This window comes from Mercenaria mercenaria, chromosome 1 (assembly GCF_021730395.1).
Source record: "Mercenaria mercenaria strain notata chromosome 1, MADL_Memer_1, whole genome shotgun sequence".
Taxonomy (NCBI): Eukaryota; Metazoa; Mollusca; class Bivalvia; order Venerida; family Veneridae; genus Mercenaria; species Mercenaria mercenaria.
In genome coordinates, this window is record NC_069361.1 from 65,700,526 (window position 1) to 65,724,195 (window position 23,670).

At 34.5% G+C, this 23,670-nt stretch overlaps 1 protein-coding gene across 1 annotated transcript in view; it reads right to left on the reverse strand.

Moving 5' to 3' along the window:
* Positions 1–8,481: 8,481 nt before the first annotated feature.
* The window catches only part of LOC123545525 (uncharacterized), a 52,536-nt gene continuing 37,347 nt past the window's right edge, over positions 8,482–23,670 (reverse strand). Inside the window, exon 7 of the mRNA XM_053549778.1 lies at positions 8,482–21,772. Within this exon, the coding sequence (XP_053405753.1) occupies positions 20,586–21,772 (1,187 nt within the window). The 3' untranslated portion in view covers positions 8,482–20,585. The remainder of the gene's footprint in view (positions 21,773–23,670) is intronic.

Genomic DNA, 23,670 nt, shown 5'->3' on the forward strand with positions numbered 1-23,670 from the left:
TTTTTAGATTTACCTCATCCCTCATCCAGGGCACATAATTATACTAGTAATTTACTTATATGTGGAAGCCCAGGATGAAGTACTACAAAGACGAGTAAACTTCTTTTTAAGTATGAAGCTTTTTTGACATTTTTATATTATTCTAAGTATTTTTAAAATTACTTATGGTTGCCATTCTTCTGTGACAAGACCGTATGGTGGGGGTATGAGTCACTCCTGTGACAGTTCTAGCTTAATACTTATGTCACCATTTGCATCTGACTGCAGTCTTCAAGTAACTTTGTTTTTAGATCTGTTTTTAAATGATTATTTTATTGAAAATGTATGCATGTCTTACAACATCCAGTATATATTCTTGCAGCATATGTTTTGGCTACTGTGAATTCATTAATATTCATGGGGGAGCAATTTTCGTGGATTTCATTGCTGAGTAAATCCACAAGACTAAACACCCCCCCAAAAAACAAGTAAATTTTCATTCACTTCGTATTCAAAAGTTGAAATCCATGAATTCAAATTTTTCATGAAATAGGCATATTTGGCCATACCCTTATATCTATAAACTGCTGTGAGTTATTTAATACCATTTGCATCTGACTGTAATCTTCAAGTAACTTTGTTTTTAGATCTGTTTTTAAATGATTATTTTATTGAAAATGTATGCATGTCTTTCAACATCTAGTACCGGTATATAACCTTGTAGTGTATGTTTTGGCTACTGTGAATTTATTATTATTATACCTCACATAAATGTCCAATGCAAATTTCCCATTAGTTTGACTTGAATAATATATCATATTCCCCAGTGATTTTACTGGTTGGGAACCATTTTCCGGACAGGACCAGTTTCCGGACACATGTAATATCCGCTTTATTTCGTTGTTATTCATGTAATTGTTTCATCTAGATCATTTCGATGTTTGTTCTTCATGTCTACAACAAACCACTATTTTATAAGGCTGTATAATGTTTGGGTTTTTGATGATAACTCACCTGCGTTTACAAAACAACTTTCTGTCTTAATGGGGCATGAAGAAAGCATTGCGCATGCGGAGTAGTTCACACATGCCGAGGTATCAAGAGGGGAAAAAATAACCAAACTACATCATGATTGTCTGCTGATAACATGTTCTACTTTTAATTTCATGCTTAAAGTTACGTAAGATGCTGGGCTGTCGATTTTTGCACTAATTTCATTCTATATCTATTGGAATTATCAAGAATTCGTATAAGACAAAATTCGAGTTTTTTATAGTCAACCTCGGTTTGCTTTCGTAGCTGCTATTGAACGTCGGGTTATGTTTCATGTGCAGTTTTGAAGAGATGAATGATAAAGAAATGTGTAGAAATAGTTTAATTACTTATTTGATATCAAATTAACAACAAAACACCGTCAAAATATTTGTCCGGATACTGGTTTACCAGACGGGAAAAATAACTTATTTTAGTGACCCCATTTGAGGCCCCATGGAACCCATATTTTACGTCATAACGCGATGCTGATTACAACATCAGATGCGGAAGGAGCTGAAGTTTGTTCAGTGTGGGCTTCATTTATGTCGAATATTTTTTTAGGGAATAATGGAACCGAAATATGAAAATGTGTCCGGAAAATGGTTCCCAACCAGTATATCACATGCGCAAAATCGTTATTTTCAATTTCTGCGCAGGTGATATGATCCATAATTTCACAGCATTATTTTGTTTTTCTGCGCATGTGATATTATTCTTTCATATCACCCGTTGAGAGATTGATACTTTCGCATTGATTATTTTCTTTTTCATGCTACGTGCAAAATATTTCGAAAACAATTTTTCATCAGATATTGAATCGAAACTACAACAATAAGTTTGGAAATGATCTAACTAAGAAAATGAGCACTCACACTTAAATGTTTCATTTAGAAAAAAAAATGTTATCGCCGTTTTTCGATTGCTACTGTTTGACGCAATGTTGAAATATTAGAATAAATATAGGGGTCAGCGATATGTAAACGTCTTGACTAAATCTATCAAAAAAAGTCTTATTACAGCAAAGTCGCCACAAATTATGTGTGCTAATAAGTAAAGACTCTTTAATTCTGTCTTCATTATTTGGTTAGTAATTACTTTTTAATGTTAAATAAATTATTATGTTGATTTTGCAGTAAATGCTTTGACCCTTATAAGCTTTCGGTATAATAAAATAAATATTGCATTCCTGAGAGGGTGATATGAAAAATGTTCACCCCTCGAAATATGAATATAGACCTCGGCTAGCACCTCGGTCAATATTCATATATCTCGCGGTGAACATTTTTCATATCACCCTCTCAGAAATGCAATATTTATATAATATTCATGGGGGAGCAGTTTTTTGTGGATTTCATTGTTAAATAAATCCACAAAACTAAATCCCAACTAACAAGTAAATTTCCATTCATTTTGAATTTAAAATTTGAAATCCAACAATTCAATTATCACCAAGAAATAGGCATTTTTGGCCACAACCACAAAATTTCTTGTCCTCGAAATTGAAGGATTTCACAATAATAGTACAAATGTATTCAGAAATGCTTCAGATTTCGGAAGAAAATATGACTGATATTTGCAGCTATTGTAGAACCTTAAAGCTTAAACATACCTTTTTAGCTATTATAAAAGCTTAAGCTTAAATATACATTTTTCAGTATTCTTGCTCAAATATTTTTGTTTTATGCCTTTTGAATTTGAATTGACAAGAATAGTGTAGGCGCAGTTTGTATTATGGGAATGTTATCATTTCACTTCTCCTGCAGTGTACCAGTGAAACAGTTGTTTTTTGATATTTTTCCTAGGGAAAAAAATGGTATGTGAAAATGTGAACTTTTACATTCGAAAGCTGTTGAATTTCACACAAAAGCCACTATGTTTACATACTCATATAATATATTCAGCTACCATAAAAGGTGTTGTAATGATTTGTTGTCAAAATGATTACTGCAAAAACGGTCTTGTTTAAAATAGTTTTAATGAGTTACTGCCCCTTATTAAAAGAGTATAACTGTTTAGCTGTTGATGATCACTTTAAAATGTAGAACTGTTTAGTTTTCCAAATTTCTAAAAATTAATATATCACAATATTTGATGTTGGATAGAAATAAAAAAATGCCACAGATGATATTTTGTTCTTATGTTTTGACAACATCGATAATTTTTTAGTACTGATAGACGTAGTTGAAGGACACCAATTATGCAATATCAAAATACTAAACTGCAAGTAAGAAAATAAATTACAAGGGTAGAGATGTGGTGAGCGGGAAGGGAAGGAGGGTTGTGGGATGTGAACTGAAAGTAAAACAAGAGAGCCGTGATGGCCCTAGATGGCTCAACAGAGTTGTGCTGCTTGCTTTAACAGTTTTGGTAAATGATTATGCAAGCAATGTCTGTGACATTATTTTGAAATTCTGCCAGTGTTATACGACTTTAAAAGTTTTTACTAAATGAATGCGGGCAGGTACTGTGTATGTATCTGTTGGGGAGTTGGGGAAGGTGGGGGTAAGACATTGGTGAATGATGTGATATGACAATATCAAACAAAAAGATTTTTAAAGTTTCAACTACATATTGGGAATAGTGACCATACCCCATCCCGCTCGGCCATGTTTTAGACAAATCAAAATAATTTGAACAGTCTTGGTTGAAGGTCACACAAGGACCATTTGCATGAAATTATTTTAAAATCAGGCAAGCAGTTTCACACAAGAAGATTTTTAAAGTTTCCAATATACATATAGGGAAAAGTGACTGCCCCCTGGCGGCCATGTTCCATGACGAATGGAAAAAATTTGAACAATCTGTGTAGAGGGTCAAACAAAGATCATTTATGCGAAATTATTATAAAATTGGGCCAGCAGATTTACACAAGAAGATTTTTTAAGTTGCCACGACATACAAACTAGGGAAAAGTGATCACATCCCCTGCCATATTTTTTGATGAATCGGAATAATTTGAACTATTTTGGTAGAGGGTCATACAAGGACAATTATTGTGAAATGATTTTACAAGAGGACCATGATGGTCCTGAATCGCTCACCTATCTCCACATGACCCAGTGTTCAACTGAGTATGACATCGTTATTTCTATTATTTGACATAGTGACCTAGTTTTTGAGCACATGTGACCTAGATATCATCAAGATAAAAAATTCTGACCAATTTTTATGAAGATCCATTGAAAAATATGGCCTCTAGAGAGGTCACAAGGTTTTTCTATTATTTGACCTAATGACCTAGTTTTTGAAGGCACGTGACCCACTTTTAAACTTGACCTAGATATCATCAAGGTGAACATTCTCACCAATTTTCATGAAGATCTCGTGAAAAATATGGCCTCTAGAGAGGTCACAAGGTTTTTCTATTTTTCGACCTACTGACCTAGTTTTTGACCACACATGACCCAGTTATGAACCTGACCTAGATATCATCAAGCTGAACATTCTCACCAATTTTCATGAAGATCCATTGAGAAATATGGCCTCTAGAGAGGTCACAAGGTTTTTTCTATTTTTAGACCAACTGACCTAGTTTTTGACCCCACGTGACCCAGTTTCGAATCTGACTTAGATATCATCAAGATGAACATTCTGACCAATATTCATGAAGATCTCATGAAAAATATGGCCTCTAGAGAGGTCACAAGGTTTTTCTATTTTTAGATCTACTGACCTAGTTTTTAACCCCATGTGACCCAGTTTCGAACTTGACCCAGATATCTTCAAGGTAAACATTCTGACCAATTTTCATGAAGATCCATTGAAAAATATCGCCTCTAGAGAGGTCACAAGGTTTTCCTATTTTTAGACCTACTGACCTAGTTTTTGACCGCACATGACCCAGTTTCGAACTTGACCTAGAAATCATCAAGGTGAACATTCTGACCAATTTTCATGAAGATCCATTGAGAAATATGGCCACTAGAGAGGTCACAAGGTTTTTCTATTTTTAGATCTACTGACCTAGTTTTTGACCCCACATGACCCAGTTTCGAACTTGACCTAGATATCATCAAGGTGAACATTCTGGCCAATATTCATGAAGATCTCGTGAAAATTATGGCCTCTAGAGAGGTCACAAGGTTTTTCTATTTTTAGATCTACTGACCTAGTTTTTAACCCCACGTGACCCAGTTTCGAACTTGACCTAGATATCATCAAGATGAACATTCTGACCAATTTTCATGAAGATGCATTGAGAAATATGGCCTCTAGAGAGGTCACAAGGTTTTTCTATTTTTAGACCTAATGACCTAGTTTTTGACCCTACGTGACCCAGTTTCGAACTTGACCTAGATATCATCAAGATAAACATTCTGACCAATATTCATGAAGATCTCATGAAAAATATGGCCTCTAGAGAGGTCACAAGGTTTTTTTATTTTTAGACCTACTGACCTAGTTTTTGACCCCACGTGACCCAGTTTCGGTCTTGACCTAGATATCATCAAGGTGAACATTCTGACCAATTTTCATGAAGATCTTGTGAAATATATGGCCTCTAGAGAGGTCACAAGGTTTTTCTATTTTTAGACCTACTGACCTAGTTTTTGATGGCACGTGACCCAGTTTCGAACTTGACCTAGATATCATCAAGATGAACATTCTGACCAACTTTCATAAAGATCCCATGAAAAATGTGACCTCTAGAGTGGTCACAAGCAAAAGTTTACGGACGCACGCACGGACGGACGCACGGACGGACGATGGACGACGGACACCGCGCGATCAGAAAAGCTCACCTTGTCACTTTGTGACAGGTGAGCTAAAAAGCAGACAAGTGGTTAAGGAGAAGATGTCTTTTGAAGATTTTTCAATTTATAGCTCTGGTGGCCTAGCAGAATTGTTTGAACAACTTTGTAAGAAGACCATCCAAGAAACATTCAGGCCAAAATTCATCAACTTCCAATACACAGTTTTAGAGATGTTGTTTGAAGATAAGTGTGAATGAACAGATGATGGACTAAAGATGGATGGCAAGTGAGCACAATAGCTCACCTTTAGCACTTTTTATTAGAACTGCATCAAGTTATGATCTTGCATTATTACTTACAGTAACTGCTAGTTGTAATGGCCAATGAGAGTTCATATATTTAAACTTATTATACAACAGTAAAGAACAGGCGCAGTAAAGTGGTAAGATATGGGGACTATAAAACCAGTTGCCGCAAGATTTTTATCCCCTGCTCTTCTAACTAAAATATGGTGTACAACGCACTAACATTCTTTTAGATACAAGTTCCACATGAAGGAGCTTGACACCTAGCAGGTATGCTTAAACCAGGGCAGTTTCTAAGACAGATATAGGTATGCTTAAACCAGGGCAGCTTCTCAGACAGAAGTATTTTTATCTTGCACTGTCTTCCAACTAAAATAACTAGCATTATTAATGAGAATGTGGTGACAAAAAATAAACTTAGTACTGTGCATTATCAAGTGTGATATATGGAATATTTATAAATTTTCATTGTGCAGATCACAGTTAGTCCATTAATGTACCGGTACATGTCTGCATTGACACATGATGCAAACCAGCCAGCCAGCAGTTTATGGTTACTAGTAAGTGACGAATGACAGTGATTGTCCCTAAACTTTGGGTAGGGGTTAGAGTTATGTTCCTTGCTTGCGACTTTAACTAAACATGACAATGAGTACTGACTTCAGTACAACACCTCTTCATGCTTTCTATTTATGTAAAGTTCCACTTAAATCTTTTAAACTGTTTAAAAAGTTATAGCCAAGACACAAAAAGTTTTGGAAGGTTGTTTGAACTAACTTGCTTACAGACCTGATGGACAATACAATTATTATATGCCTCCCTTAAAGGGTATAAAAAACAAGAGGACCATGATGGTCCTGAATCGCTCACCTATCCCCACATGACCCAGTGCTGAACTGAGTATGACGTGGTTATTTCTATTATTTGACATAGTGACCTAGTTTTTGAGCGCAAGTGACCTAGATATCATCAAGATAAAAAATTCTGACCAATTTTCATGAAGATCCATTGAAAAATATGGCCTCTAGAGAGGTTACAAGGTTTTTCTATTATTTGACCTAATGACCTAGGTTTTGGAGGCACGTGACCCACTTTTAAATTTGACCTAGATATCATCAAGGTGAACATTCTCACCAATTTTCATGAAGATCTCGTGAAAAATATGGCCTCTAGAGAGGTCACAAGGTTTTTCTATTTTTAGACCTACTGACCTAGTTTTTGACCACACATGACCCAGTTACGAACCTGACCTAGATATCATCAAGTTGAACATTCTCACCAGTTTTCATGAAGATCCATTGAGAAATATGGCCTCTAGAGAGGTCACAAGGTTTTTCTATTTTCAGACCTACTGACCTAGTTTTTGACCCCACGTGACCCAGTTTCGAACCTGACCTAGATATCATCAAGGTGAACATTCTGACCAATATTCATGAAGATCTCATGAAAAATATGGCCTCTAGAGAGGTCACAAGGTTTTTCTATTTTTAGATCTACTGACCTATTTCTTAACCCAATGTGACCCAGTTTCGAACTTGATCTAGATATCATCAAGGAAAACATTCTGACCAATTTTCCTGAAGATCCATTGAAAAATATGGCCTCTAGAGAGGTCACAAGGTTTTTCTATTTTTACACCTACTGACCTAGTTTTTGACCGCACATGACCCAGTTTCGAACTTGACCTAGATATCATCAAGCTGAACATTCTGACCAATTTTCATGAAGATCCATTGAGAAATATGGCCTCTAGAGAGGTCACAAGGTTTTTCTATTTTTAGACCTACTGACCTAGTTTTGACCGCACGTGACACAGTTTCGAACTTGACCTAGATATCATCAAGATGAACATTCTGACCAATTTTACATGAAGATCCATTGAGAAATATGGCCTCTAGAGAGGTCACAAGGTTTTTCTATTTTTAGACCTAATGACCTAGTTTTTGACGGCACGTGACCCTGTTTCGAACTTGACCTAGATATCATCAAGGTGAACATTCTGACCAATTTTCATGAAGATCCATTGAGAAATATGGCCTCTAGAGAGGTCACAAGGTTTTTCTATTTTTAGACCTACTGACCTAGTTTTTGACCCCACGTGACCCAGTTTCGAACTTGACCTAGATATCATCAAGGTGAACATTCTGACCAATTTTCATGAAGATCTTGTGAAATATATGGCCTCTAGAGAGGTCACAAGGTTTTTCTATTTTAATACCTACTGACCTAGTTTTGATGGCACGTGACCCAGTTTCGAACTTGACCTAGATATCATCAAGGTGAACATTCTGACCAACTTTCATAAAGATCCCATGAAAAATGTGACCTCTAGAGTGGTCACAAGCAAAAGTTTACGGACGGACGGACGCACGCACGCACGGACGGACGACGGACGACGGACGCCGCGTGATCACAAAAGCTCACCTTGTCACTTTGTGACAGGTGAGCTAAAAACAACAAAAAATGTGTCAATTTATGGCAACTGTATTTGAATAAAATCATACAGCACGAACATTGTAGAGAAACCTATCAAAATCTTAAATACACCCAGATAAAAGTGCAGCTGTTTAATATTTGTAAGGAAGCATGTATTTAAAGACAGATAAACCAAATAAAAAGACAAAATTATCAAAACTGGGGTTAAAATGTAGGTTTTTTGTTAATGACTGGAAAGCACTTTGGCCTTTGGGATTAAAAAGGATTAGATAGAAAGACATTTCTCAAAGAAAGACAATTCATCATTCATTCATGGCTACCTAAGATCCCCCAAAAACAACATTTCAAACACTTAAAACAGCATTAAAACACAGGCATCCTATCTATTGGCTATGCTCGTGAAATGCAGACAGCATGTGTCAGACCTTGTCATGCTGCAGTGCAATCTACCAATGAAAAACCCACCTAAAGGTACAGGTGAAAATTTTGTATTTTTCATACAAGAGATAATAGGTCTATGTTTGATTATAAACACAGGTTATTTATATGTAATACAAAGCTGTCAGTATTTCCTGTGATGCAGTAGGTGACATAGTATGATGTGTCATACACGTACAGAGCAGATATGTACAGCCAAAAGGTTGGGCGCCTGTGCATTAGAAAACCCATTATAAAATTGCAACACATAAACAGGTTAAGAAATAGCTTCTAATGGATTCAAAAAAGTATCAAAAGGATTCAAAAAAGCTTCCAATGAATTCAAAATAGCTCTAAACTACTTTTACAAATAAGTATAAATAAGCTAAAATTGTAATTCAATTATTGCTAGATTATCATCTCATCCCCTCCCTTTTGCTATATTTCTGCCTCCTCCACCTTTTTCATTTTCAATAAAAAAAAATCAGCTTTTGGAATGTTTTTATATAAAAACTTCAGGAAAGATTATTTTTTGTCTTTCAGTTCTTATCGATGCTGTTTTAGTGCCTATAAATTTAACTGCCATACATTCTACTCAACTTCATATCATATTTCGTTTTTTAATTCTATATCCTCATTTTGTGCCTATTTTCTATATGTCCCACAAATATTAAAAAAAAAATCCCTCCCTTTAAATGAAAATTTGGTCAATAATCTAGCAACAATACAAATTTATAATGGCCTAAAGCAAATGAGCCGTGCCATGAGAAAACCAACATAGTGGGTTTGCGACCAGCATGGATCCAGACCAGCCTGCACATCCGCGCAGGCTGGTCTGGATCCATGCTGGTCGCAAACCCACTATGTTGGTTTTCTCATGGCACGGCTCAAATGTCATTGAGAAATAAAAAAAGCACCAAAATTCGATGTAAAAAAACATGTAAAACAAAACAGAAAATAATAAATCACATCAAACAGGCAGCCATACTGCTTATATGCAAATGATATGCACTAGTTTACAAAAACTTCAAATTCAGCTGAAAAAAAATTACCATCTTCAATACTTGATTCTTAAAAGGGGCTGACCACAAGGTTTAACAGTGGATATCATTACATTCATGGCATTTGGGGTATTCAAAATCATACATTAATATATTAACACATAAATATATCATTGTATAAAAATAGGTGTTTAATCAAATCATTCAGTTTCAGTTTCATTAACATTATTTTAATCAAAATTTCGTATTTACGAGTAGACAGACAATGTTAAGTACAGCTACCGGCAACCTCCTGCTGTATTATATAAAAATTTAACACATGACTTAAAGTATTTTGAGAGCTTTTCTACATATTATAAAACCTACATGTACGTTTTATAATTAAATACTGTCTAGAACTGACCGAATTAACTTTTTTTTTTACTTTCAACTCATAATTATTAACAATTTTAAAATATTTCACATAAATCTCAAAGCATGCCTCATGTAATTTCTTGATCTACTTTCCAAAATTAAAATGACAATCTTGACAAAATATAGTTCCAAGTACAAGTCTATGTTGAAATATGTCAAATAAAAACAAAAAACAAAAATATCATACTCTATTATATCATACTGTCTCAAAAGCTGACAGTTTCTATAAATCAATTTCTAAAAATCTACCTGCCACTCCACAATCTTATGCTACGAAATAATTTTCTTCTTTATTTTTCAATCAATTCACTCAAACATACAAAAATATTAAAGTCTAGTGAATATAAACTCATATATAGCAGGCTTATGCATGTAAGGATTTTCACCAACAAGGAAGAACATACAGCTTATAACCTATGCTGTTACTTCTAAAAATGGCTAAATGATGGGGAAAGTTACGACACATTATTATACAAAATTTCCAGAAAAGTATATATTCTTAAAAATATTCAAACCTACTGGCAAGTATAACAAATCAAAACAAATAAAATCAAATTAAGCACTGTTAAGCAGCCTCGATATGTCAAATATTAAACTAGACATGTTAAATCTCCTATGACAGGTACACAAAATGAATGCTCTAATGACTGAAAACACACCCAGGAGAGATAATCCCTACTGACAGTAACTGTCCTGAAAATCAAACTACACAAGGTCTTGTCTTGTCTTGTCACCAAAACTCTATAGCCCTTTCACTACAATTTCATTCATGTGGCTCAGATTTCTATCATATAGCTATTCAAACTAGAGCTATCACTAAAGGTGATTAAACCCCCCCCCCCCCCCCCCCGCCACCACCCCAGACATCACTTTGATACAGAGAAAGTAAAATGTTGTGATCATGACCTTTGACCTTCAAGTGTAACCTTGACCTACTGGTCCTGCTTGACACTCTGTATGTCATCAACTGATGCTAGTTTTATGAAACTCCTTCAAGTGGTTAAGAAGATATGGAGTGGACACAAATTAAAGCTATTTGAACTTTGATCTCCAAGTGTGACCCTGACAATGCACCTAGTGACCTGATTGTGCACTCTGCAAGTAATTCAATGGGTTCTGAAGATATGGGGTAGACAAAAATTTTTGCTATTTGATCTTTGACCTCTGATTTTGACCTTGAATTTAGTGCCCTGGGTCATGTGCCCTGCACATCTCTTTTGATGAGGTAAACAAATGATGCTAGTCTTTGAGCAGTTTTGACGATATGTAGCGAATGCACAGTTAAGCTGTTTCATCTATGACCTCTGAGTGTGACCTTAACCTTGGACCTAGTGACATGGATCATGTGCTCTGCATGTGGTCCTGACAAGGTAAACAACTGATGCAACTTTTCTTGTCATAAAATGGCAAAGTCGCTATTTTGCAGTGTAAAGTGGGATTACCAATGATTTTGTGGATTTCATGTCTTTAAGATTAAATGACTAGAAATTAAGTTTGAAGATTTGCAAGATTGGGTTCAATTTGATAGTCTGACCAAAATTACCTCCCACAATATAGGTGATTTTGCAGTTAATCCCCAGACTATTAAGAGTAAAAATACATATGGAGCAATCACTATAAAAATGACATGTAATAGGTCCTTTTTCACTCTGAAACTATACTAGATTTACTACATACCAATTCTGGTGAAATCTGTGCTTAACAGTACTTAACAATGATTACAATATTGCAGCACATTATTATCATTTTAAATGAATTAAATACACAAAAATGCAACAAAACACACAAAATATGCAAAGCAATAAGCCTTCAACATGATAATGTATATACCAAACTAATACAATTATTAGAATGAAGTATGTCTACAATGAAACGAACACAAAAATGCGCACAAGCTTTATAATTACCCTATGTTCTGTTACAAGGTTGATTTCTTTTTGAACATTAATATCATACGTATATTTCATTCTAAGGAACTCTAATGGTGGTGATAGGAACATTTTAAAAATTTTATATACCTTGTTTAGAATGATGTGTAAAGCTGGATCTTGCAAAATAAAGTCGAAATTCTCAAAAAAACCAAAAACAAGAGGGCCATGATGGCCCTATATCGCTCACCTGTTATCACTGCACTTGAGGACAAGAAGGCCCTTAGAAAAAATATCTATGTCCAAAGGACAGTAACAACAAAGAGAAGAAATTTAACGAAAAAGAAAAAAAAAATTCTTACAAGGTACAGATATATCAAAATACACCTAAAAATTGGAGGTACCATCCATGTTGTACCATAGAAAAGTGGTCTCAGTTTTTCCCTACGGCCAATAATAAAAAAGTTACTAAAAATAAGCTATTTATAGTAACGTAAAAGGGAAGTAATTTAAAAAAAAAATATTGTAAGTGAACAAAAGAAGGATCTGCCAAATAAATCTGTTGACATAAATGAAATTTCAGATCAGTATCTTCATTCGTTACGGAGACATACCCATTTTAATTTGAAATAAAGGGAGGTAATTTGACAAAATCAGTCCATGGTTATCTACCCCGATTGGTTCAGTCCAACTAATGACAATAATGAAATTTCAAATAAGTCCTATAAGTACTTACTGATATAAATCCATTTTGATTACAATCAGGGGAGGTAATCAGATATAAATAACTCTGAACCTACTCTTGGACCTGATTTGTCATGGAATCCAAGAATTATTGTTGTTGAAGTTATTTTGGAAGTTTGTATCAAATAAAACCATAAATGAAGTCTCTATATGGCTGCAAAAGCCAAAATAGCCAATTTTGGACCTTTAAGGGGCCATAACTCTGGAACCCATGAAGAAATCTGGCCAGTTCAAGAAAGGAACGAAGATCTTGTGGTGATACAAGTTGTGTGCAAGTTTGGTTAAAATCGAATCATAAATGAAGCTGCTATTGTGCAGACAAGGTCAAAATAGCTAATTTTGGCCCTTTCAGGGGCCATAACTCTGGAACCCATTATGGGATCTGGTGGGTTCAAATAAGGAATCAAGATCTTATGGTGACACAAGTTTTGTGCAAGTTTGATTAAATTCAAATCATAAATGAAGCTGCTATTGTGCAGACAAGGTCAAAATAGCTAATTCTGGCCCTTTCAGGGGCCATAACTCTGGAACCCATAACGGAATCTGGCCAGTTCAAGAAAGGAACCAAGATCTTATGGTGATACAAGTTGTGTGCAAGTTTGGTTAAAATCAAATCATAAATGAAGCTGCTATTGTGCAGACAAGGGCAAAATAGCTAATTCTGGCCCTTTCAGGGGCCATAACTCTGGAACCCATAAGGGAATCTGGCCAGTTCAAGAAAGGAACCAAGACCTTATGGTGATACAAGTTGTGTGCCAGTTTGGTAAAAATCAAATCCTAAATAAAGCTGCTATTGTGCAGACAAGGTCAAAATAGCTAATTTTGGCCCTTTCAGGGGCCATAACTCTGGAACCCAAAACGGGATCTGGCCAGTTCAAGAAAGGAACCGAGATCTTATGGTGAAACAAGTTGTGTGCAAGTTTGGTTAAAATAAAATCATAAATGAAACCACTATCGTGCAGACAAGAAATTGTTGACGGACGCACGGATGGACGCATACACAACGGACGACGGGGGATCACAAAAGCTCACCTTGTCACTATGTGACAGGTGAGCTAAACAAGAGCTGTCTGATGACAGCGCGCTCGACTATTCGAAGAATTGATTGAAGAATGGGGTCAAAATATTTCCACGGATATTCAGACAAAATAAATAAATTGATAAGACAAACAATGTTCCTGTATTTCTTTGATTTCGATAAGTCTTGAACTAAATGGCAATGTATGAACCAATTTCAAAGTCCAAAAAGGGCCATAATTCAGTCAAAATAGTTATGTACTCTTGCCTACAGATGGAAATCATAATGATAAACAAGTGTTCAAAGTTTAAAAGCCATAATTATGTCAAATAGTTTTGACAAAACATTGACTTGTATGAAAACAGAACCAATTTCAAAGTCCAAAAAGGGCCATAATTCAGCCAAAATAGATGACAGAGTTATGTTCTCTTTCCTACAGATAGAGACTATTATACTAAACAAGTGATAAAAGTTTCAAAGCCATATGTCAAACACTTTACAAAAAATATGAACTGGTACGGAAAACTTACCCAAGATTTCTAAGTGAAAAAGGGGCCATAATTCAGCCAAAATCCTTGATGAAGTTATGTACTCTTGCCTATAACTGGACATGGTGATGGTAAACAGGTGTTGAAAGTTTCAAAGCTTTATCTCAAAAGACTTTGTCAAAATATGAACTGGTACGAAATATTAACCCAGATTTCTAAGTCAAAAAGGGCCATAATTCAGCCAAAATCCTTGATGGAGTTATGTACTCTTGCCTATAACTGGCCATGGTGATGGTAAACAAGTGTTGAAAGTTTCAAAGCTTTATCTTAAAAGACTTTGTCAAAATATGAACTGGTACGAAAAACTTAACCATGATTTCTAAGTCAAAAGGGGCCATAATTCAGCCAAAATCCTTGATGGAGTTATGTACTCTTGGCTATAACTGGCCATGGTGGTGGTAAACAAGTGTTGAAAGTTTCAAAGCTTTATCTCAAAAGACTTTGTCAAAATGTGGACTGGTACGAAAAACTTAACCAAGGTGTGACGCCGACGCCGACGCCGTGGTGAGTAGGATAGCTCTACTTATTCTTCGAATAGTCGAGCTAAAAACCTGTTAAGGATTTGGTAGAACAAACAATAGGATTTTAAATTGCCAAAATAAGAGACTAAATTTTATATTACATCTGACATTTTGGCTTTATAAAAGTAACAAATAAACTATTAAAAAATATATATATCAAAAGCTAAAATGCAATTTAAAAAAATCTAAAATATAATTTTCCTTAATAGTCAGATAAAATGAAAATGTTGACATGTGATTCTGGATAGGCATTTTGGATATATCATGTACGTACTGATATGAATACGTCACATTTTTCGCAAAAACTTTGAATTTGCAAGGGTAGAAACCAAAGAATATCAGTGAAATCAAAGTTCGCGAAAAGAAAGTGTTTTACAGTAATTAGACATATCAATGCTTCACAAAAAACACAGATCTTACAGCAATCACAGTTACTTAATGTAAGAGATTCTCCTTAATATAAACAACATGATTTAGTATAAACAACATTATATAGTATAAACTATATTTTGAAAAAGAGCAAGCATTTTCAAATTACAACAAGAGGGCCAAGATGGCCCTAGGTCGCTCACCTGATAAACATACCATAACAGTGTAAACATGTTTGACATAGTGATTTCATGTAAACAAATATTCTGACCAGTTTTCATTAAGATTGGATCAAAAATGTGGTCTCTTAAGTGTAAACAAGCATTTTCTTCAATTTGACCTAGTGACCTAGTTTTTGAGCTAAGATGACCTATATTCGAATTTGACCTAGATTTGATGAAGGCAATCATTCTGACTAAATTTCATCAACCTCAAATAAAAAATATAGCCTCTATCGCATACAAAACTTTTTTCTTTGATTTGACCTAGTGACCTAGTTTTTGATCCCCGATGACCCATATTCAAACTTGACCTAGATTTTATCAAGGCAATAATTCTGACCAAAATTCATGAAGATCAATTAAAAAATACAGCCTCTATCGCATACACATGGTTTTTCTTTGATTTGACCTAGTGACCTAGTTTTTGACCCCAGATGACCCATTTTCAATACTGGCCTAGATTTCATCAAGGTTATCATTCTGACAAAATTTCATGAAGATCAGTTGAAAAATACAGCCTCTATCACATACACAAGGGTTTTCTTTGATTTGACCTAGTGACCTACTTTTTAACCCCAGATAACCCATTTTCGAACTCGGCCTAGATTTCATGAAGGTAATCATTCTGACCAAAATTCATGAAGATGAAATGAAAAATACAGCCTCTATCGCATACACAAGGTTTTTCCTTGATTTGACCTAGTGACCTAGTTTTTGACCCCGGGGGACCCATTTTCGAACTTGATCTAGATTTCATCAAGGTAATCATTCTGACAAAATTTCATGAAGATCAATTGAAAAATACAGCCTCTATCGCATACACAAGGTTTTTCCTTGATTTGACCTAGTGACCTAGTTTTTGACCCTAGATGACCCATTTTCGAAATTGGCCTAGATTTCATCAAGATAATCATTCTGACCACAATTCATGAAAATAAAATGAAAAATACAGCCTCTATCGCATACACAAGGTTTTTCCTTGATTTGACCTAGTGACCTAGTTTTTAACCCCAGGTGACCCATTTTCATACTTGGCCTAGATTTCATCAAGGTAATCTTTCTGACCAAACTTCATGAAGATCAATTGAAAAATACAGCCTCTATCGCATACACAATGTTTTTCCTTGATATGACCTAGTGACCTAGTTTTTGACCCTAGATGACCCATTTTCGAACTCGGCCTAGATTTCATCAAGGTAATCATTCTGACCAAATTTCATGGAGATCAGTTGAAAAATACAGTCTCTATCGCATACACAAGCTAAATGTTGACGGGCAGACGAAAGACAGACAGACGCCGGACATTGAGTGATCAGAAAAACTCACCTGAGCATTGCTCAGGTGAGCTAAAAATATGACAGTTAGGGTCTGTACACAATTTAACATAAATAGATGAATGTACTTTGTTCTAAAACATGACAATTTTAATGTCTATAACGTGACAAATTATAAACTCAAAGAGAATGTAAATTTATGGGAAAAATATAGGTAGACATGAACCATTTGTGCTTTCTTAAAAGGACTGGAATTCAGAAATGATTAAAAACATACATCTATCTGAACTACTGGTAACATAACTAACTTTTTGGTAAAACTATAACATAGTGATGGTATATGTAACACTTCTTTCACGCAAAAGTTACAACCTTAAATATTTTAATACTTAACAATGAAACATTCAACAATGACCTTTGGTCAACCAGTCAAAACAGCCATAACAGATTAAGTTATCATGTGCTGGAAACAACAAGTTTTAATAAATATTAACATAAAATGAGCCGCACCATGAGTAAAAAAACAACATAGTGTGTTTGCGACCAGCATGGATCCAGACCAGCCTGCACATCTGCACAGTCTGGTCAGGATCCATGCTGTTCACTAACAGTTTCTGTAATTGCAATAGGCTTTGAAAGAGAACAGCATGGATCCCGACCAGACTGCGCGGATGCTTAATGTTGGTTTTCACATGGCGCTGCTCAAATAGTAACATATAATGATATATTTAGAAAGTACCTTCACTCCAACATGTAACATCTGCTAAAAAAAGTATGAATTAACATTTAAATTTATAAATTTTCAGTACATTATTCATATATATGATTCATTTATGCCAAATCGGTGCAAATTTAAGTAAAAATTTCTTTCTTTCATACATAAATACTGAGTTTATATTCTTGAAAAAAAAAAATACACTTGAAAATCTTTCTGGTCATGCTTCCCAATAATTTGAGTGAACCACAGGAGGTAAAATCAAATTTGAGAGAAATGGTAAATCTTTTTTGTGTGGAATAATGTGTAAAACAAAAACAATTTATAGAACAGTTAAAATATAATTTAAGCAAATGACTGCAGAAGAAATGTAGTTTTCCAGAAACAGCAGAATATTTTTTAACAAAATAATTTGACAATGTCCAATTTTTCAAAAAAAATGCTAAATCAGTCTTTCAAAATTTCTCTGTGCTATTTCAACATCATTACTTATAAAATCTCCCCAAAGATGAAATATTCTTAGCAAATTTAATATTCTTTTAACAAAAATTTCATGTTTTATTAAACAATCAGCTTTATGATTTAATGTTGTTATTTTTTTGTACCAAATGAATTATTTAAAAACAATCAACCATGCTGTCATACAAAACCTATCCAGGCAATGCTACGCACTTGAATTTTTTTTTAGATATTATGCACCAATATTTGTACCTACGAGAATGCCTCCAGATGTACATCACAAAATCATTAAGAAAAATACAAATAACTGCTATAAAAAATACAAAAATAGCACTAAATATAAATCAAGTCGATATGTTCATAGTCTGATATAATCAGGAGGGTTTTATAGAAAAATACTGTCTTAACTAAACTGATGATTGTTTGTTCACTAGCAATGCAATTTCTTTCTATATTTTGCAAAATCTGACATAAAGCTAGAGGCACTCTCATTCAAGGTTACCAAAGTGTAAAAAAATAAAAGCAAATAAAACTGCATTTTTGTACATATTATGCAGTACATAAAGTACAGTCAAACCTGTAAAGAAAGCCCATTTTTACATGACTCCTTAGTCCTTATATAAATCGCTGTTCTATAGTTTGTGCTATTGACCAGTCTATAGTTCAACACTACATTTTGCTAGGCTTAAGTAAAAACTTGAAGAAAAAAAAATACGAAAATTTATTTCTGATGATGTCATGTATTAAAACACTTACTGAATGGCTTGCTGGTCAGTAAGTGTATACTATTGAGGGAGCAGAGAAGTGGTTTTTCATGGGAAGGTGTTTTTTTTTCACAGGTTAAAAATACGCTGAAATTATTCAATTTCGTTGGCATGAAATTTCATCATTTATGACAAAAACTGCTATTTTCCCAGGATTTCTAATTCTTAATCCTTATCATGCTGGACACAATTGATTCTTCCATTGCAACCAGTGTAGATCATGATCAGTCTGCACATCTGTGCAGTCTGATAATGATCTGTACTGTTCGCCATTCAGTCAGTATATTTTTGGTAATTACCCCTTTTAACATTTAATGGTAATGTCCATATTGAAAGATGGACAAGTTCATTACAGAAATTTAGCAGGGTAAGGGTTAACATAAAATCAATAGTACTGGTTTAATTTTATTAATATTTTGTTCACTGGGGGTTTAATTTCAACCACTGATGGAACCGTGAATCCACGAAGATTTATCCCAAACAAAAATTGCTGATTTCACAGTGCACTGCAAATTTTTAATTCTTATATAAAACTAAAAGATCTTGGAATCAGGAGGTTTTTGTTCACAGGTGACCTTTAGCTCAGGTTTGTCTGTAAAAACAACCAGGATATACTTTTTTCTTACATCTTCAAAAACTATTTTAAACATCTGATCTAAAGAACGACCAATAATAATCATTTCCTGCATATCCTTAGAAACAATCATTTTAAAAAATCAACAAAAGATATCTGATTAACAAGACAATGAATAAATGTTTTTCAATGGCTCTTCCAGCCTTCCTTAAAGTTAATTCATTTAAAAAAAATTCACCCAACCTTAACATTAGAGGTTAAATATAACAACTTCCTCATTCTAAGTAAATGTTCAAAACTGACTCTCAACAATGTAAAAAATATTCAAAACTTAAAGTGACAAACATCCTTAATCACTTTTTAAAGGGGCATACCTCTAGTTGTACATCCCAAAATAAATTTAAAAAAAGAAAAAAAAAGAAATAATAAACAAAACAACAACAACAGCAATATCTTTGAGAATATTAAATATCACAACTTGGTGCAATTTATACTTCATGAAAATGATACTGAATTAAATTTTGTCAATCTTACATCAATTATTTTTTGGTTGCGGGTTTATCCCGCTACCAAAGTTAAAGTGTATTTCTGACAATCATATCATCTTTATTTGATTCCGAATCACATCCAAAGGATGTTCATGTGCTACACAAAATAGTCCCATTCATGTACAATGCGGATGAATTTTCAATGAACTAGCAGTTCTTATTCAACCTGTATCCACTCACACTGACCATTTAGATTATATAAGATCTATCAATGATAAGGTATTCCAGCCCATGGTTACATCACAAGCTGGGTCAGGCAGAGTTTATCTTAGATATGAGGCACATTAAATTTGTATTTGTTTCTCAGTCATTCATGTATATTCATAGACTAGCATTTAAACAGAAATTAAATCTACCAAAAACCCGCAACCATCAGACATTTCAAGGCTTTGATTTAGTATGCAACTAATGACGTAGACAGCTTTTCTACATTTACTGATTAGAAACCAAACCTTTATTAAGTATTTATTAATAAATACTGTAGAGCACTCACTGAATTACTTTGCATTACTCATAAAGATTAACAAATGGAAGTATTTTTAAAATCTGACATAAATCTGCAGGTATGCCCCTTTAATGCACTTAACAAATAAGTTGTCACGTATAACATTTAGCACTTACATACGCATATGGCATTATTCACAAAATGGCATCTTTTTGTATTGCTATATCACAGTAAATTCAAACATGAAAGTATTTATGCCCCATCCTCAACCTAATTCGTCTTTTTCGAATAAATCGATATAAAACAACTAAAATAACTAATGATATAATGAAAATTACAAACGTCGTTGTTGATAACATGGATTGTTCTGATATGTGTTCGCCTGCCATAACTGGTCGGCGAGAGTCTATAACCTTTTTCTCAGGTTTACCAAGAATAAATTCATTTTTTGTCTCTTCTTCTTGTCTCTGTTCAATCATGTCATTTTTATCATCGTACTCGTAATCATCACCATCTTCTTCATCGTCATCATAATCTTTCACAATTTTCAATCTATCATCGTCGTCATCAAATCCCTCTTTATCATAGTCTCTACTCTTGCCATGCCCAATATTGCGAGCGTTAATGTGTGGATGTACGTTTTCTTGATCATTATCGTCATAACCATCATTATAACCATCATCTGCATTATAATCATCATCATCATCATTATCATTATCAGGGTTATTATCATTATCATCCATAGGTTTTAACTCACCATTTTGATCTTTGTCATAATACTGATTCAAATTTCGATCAATTTCACCATCGTCTCGTTTATCATAATCGGGATACTCTTCATCTTCATCTTCCTCCTCATCCTCCTCCTCATCCTCATCATCATTTTCGTTATTATCATCATATTTATAATCATAATTTTCATCATCTTTATTAGCATCAAGTTTATCATTTATGACTAGCTTATCTTCTATTGGTTTTATTGCACCTGCCTTATTAATTATATTTAATTCTTGTATAGACTCTTTTCCATTTAACTCAATTTTTGCATTTGACGTATTCTTAAATTCCTCAAAAGTTTTATGAAATTTATCAAGTCGATCTAGAGGATTTACAAGTTCATTTTCCCTATTCAAGTTCATTTTCAGCTTTTCTATCCCTCCACCACCATCACCATTAAGATCGTGTCTGTTGGCAAGGACATTTTTCTGATATATAGCACCACCACCAATAGCTGAACCATTATTCTGAGCAGGATTAACTTGTTGAGGAATGTTAACAATTTTACCTCTGTCCAGGAGTGGTTCGGCAGAGCGTAATTTACGTTTTACCGAAAATAGCTTGTTAGCATCAGGCTCACACAAATACCTTAAGTACATGATCAGAGCACCACTAGCAACTGCTGTTTTATGGGCAAGACATCCACCTGGAAAACAAAACAAAACAAAACATGTATTGTTACTTTTTCTGCCAATGTGTCAGTTTCAATTTAGTATGCTGCATGATTAATGATGTTCTCTTTATCATTTTATAACTACAAGTACTAAATTTAAATGAATCAAGACTTATATCATGTCACTACAAACTGTTTTTATGATATCAGCAAAGATTGTTGGTATTCTTACCAAAACTTAAGAGATACAGCCTGACCATACTTCTGACAGCCAAAAAACAATCTTTATTCACAGGTTAAAATAAATTGCAAATGTTTCAATCATAAAAGAAATTAGTTGTCTTACTATACACATAGTCACTTTGCACAGGTGATCTTTAGTACTGGCATGGCACATCTAAACTGTTATTTTAAAGCACATTTTAAAGAGCCTTGAGGTCAAAGGAACAAATCTAAGATTATGCAGAAACAAGAGGGTTATTGACCCTAAAGCGCTCGCCTGTGTACAAGGCTTAAAGTGTGTTTGTATAACGTAATGGTGCAAGTACAGAGTTAGGTTAATATAAATATAATAATAATAATAATAATAATAATAATAAAGTCTTTATTTAACGAGGCAACACAGTTGGGTGTACCCAGTCTTCCCTGTGAGCCTCAAAAAATATCAAGGTTCTAGCTATTTTGGATTCAGAGAAGAAGATATTCAAAGTTTCTTTTATATAAGCCTATATTATATACATGTCACACATATTTTTGAACCTAGGGCCATATCTTGAACAATTATGGTAGACAGAAAAACCCTGATATCTCATGCCAATAATCAAGGCTCTAGCAATTATGGATTAAGAGAAGATTTTCAACGTTTCTTATATATAAGCCTATAGTAAGTACATGTCACACACTGGGGTGTGGCCATTTTTGACCTTATTTTGAACTATTATGGTAGAGAGTCAAACCCTTATATCACAAGTTAAATATCAAGGCTCTAGCTATTATGGCTTCAGAGAAGATTATTAAAGTCTGATAGTTGAAAACCTATTTTTAACCAAAGTGACCCATATGTTCAATGAACTGGAACCATTTGAACAACTTTGAAAGAGAGCCACCCAGAGATCAATTGTGTAAAGTTTCATCAAAATCCATTCAGTGGTTTTGGAGGAGATGTTGTTTAAAGAAATTGTCAATGAAAAGTGACCACACCCTCTGGTGGCCACGTTTTTTTACAAATTAGAATAATATGAAGGGGAAAGATTTTGGCATCAACCGTGACTACCCACCCAAAATAGTACAGGCGCGATCCAGACTTTGGTCAACATACAAAGATATGAAGGCCAAAAACAGGAAAGGAGCGGTGTTTATCGGTTATCCCGCGAAACTTATTGTAAATAAAAAGATTATTCGGGATGAATTTCCGGACTGGCGAGAAATTATGCAACAGTCGAGGGTCGATGCCAGCAAACCTGTAAGTCTCCCGACAGATACTACAAATGTGGCAACCAGCAACATGTTCGAAGTATTGATGGAGTCGGAAAACTCTGAGTTCGAATCTTCAGCGAGCTCGTCTGATGATGATACAGGCCGAAACAACGATGAGACTGACCAGTACAGCGAAGAAATGCACAGGCTTCAGACGTTTTCAAATTCTCAACAAGTCGGCCAACCTATTAACTTAAGTGCAAAACCAACCACGCCATGGAACAAAGTAGTGATTCATGGAAAAACACCACCTGACATACACACTACGGAATCGAACGGGGCCAGCGGAGGACCCGCTGATGTGAGTTCTAATCCTCGGTAGGACACCGGGGGAAATGTACAAACATTTGGAATAAACAATCATTACACAAACGCGACTGTAAACAACCGTGGGAAAATTTCACAGTCGAATAATTCGGAAACGGACTATAATCCTATTATGTCTATAAATAACA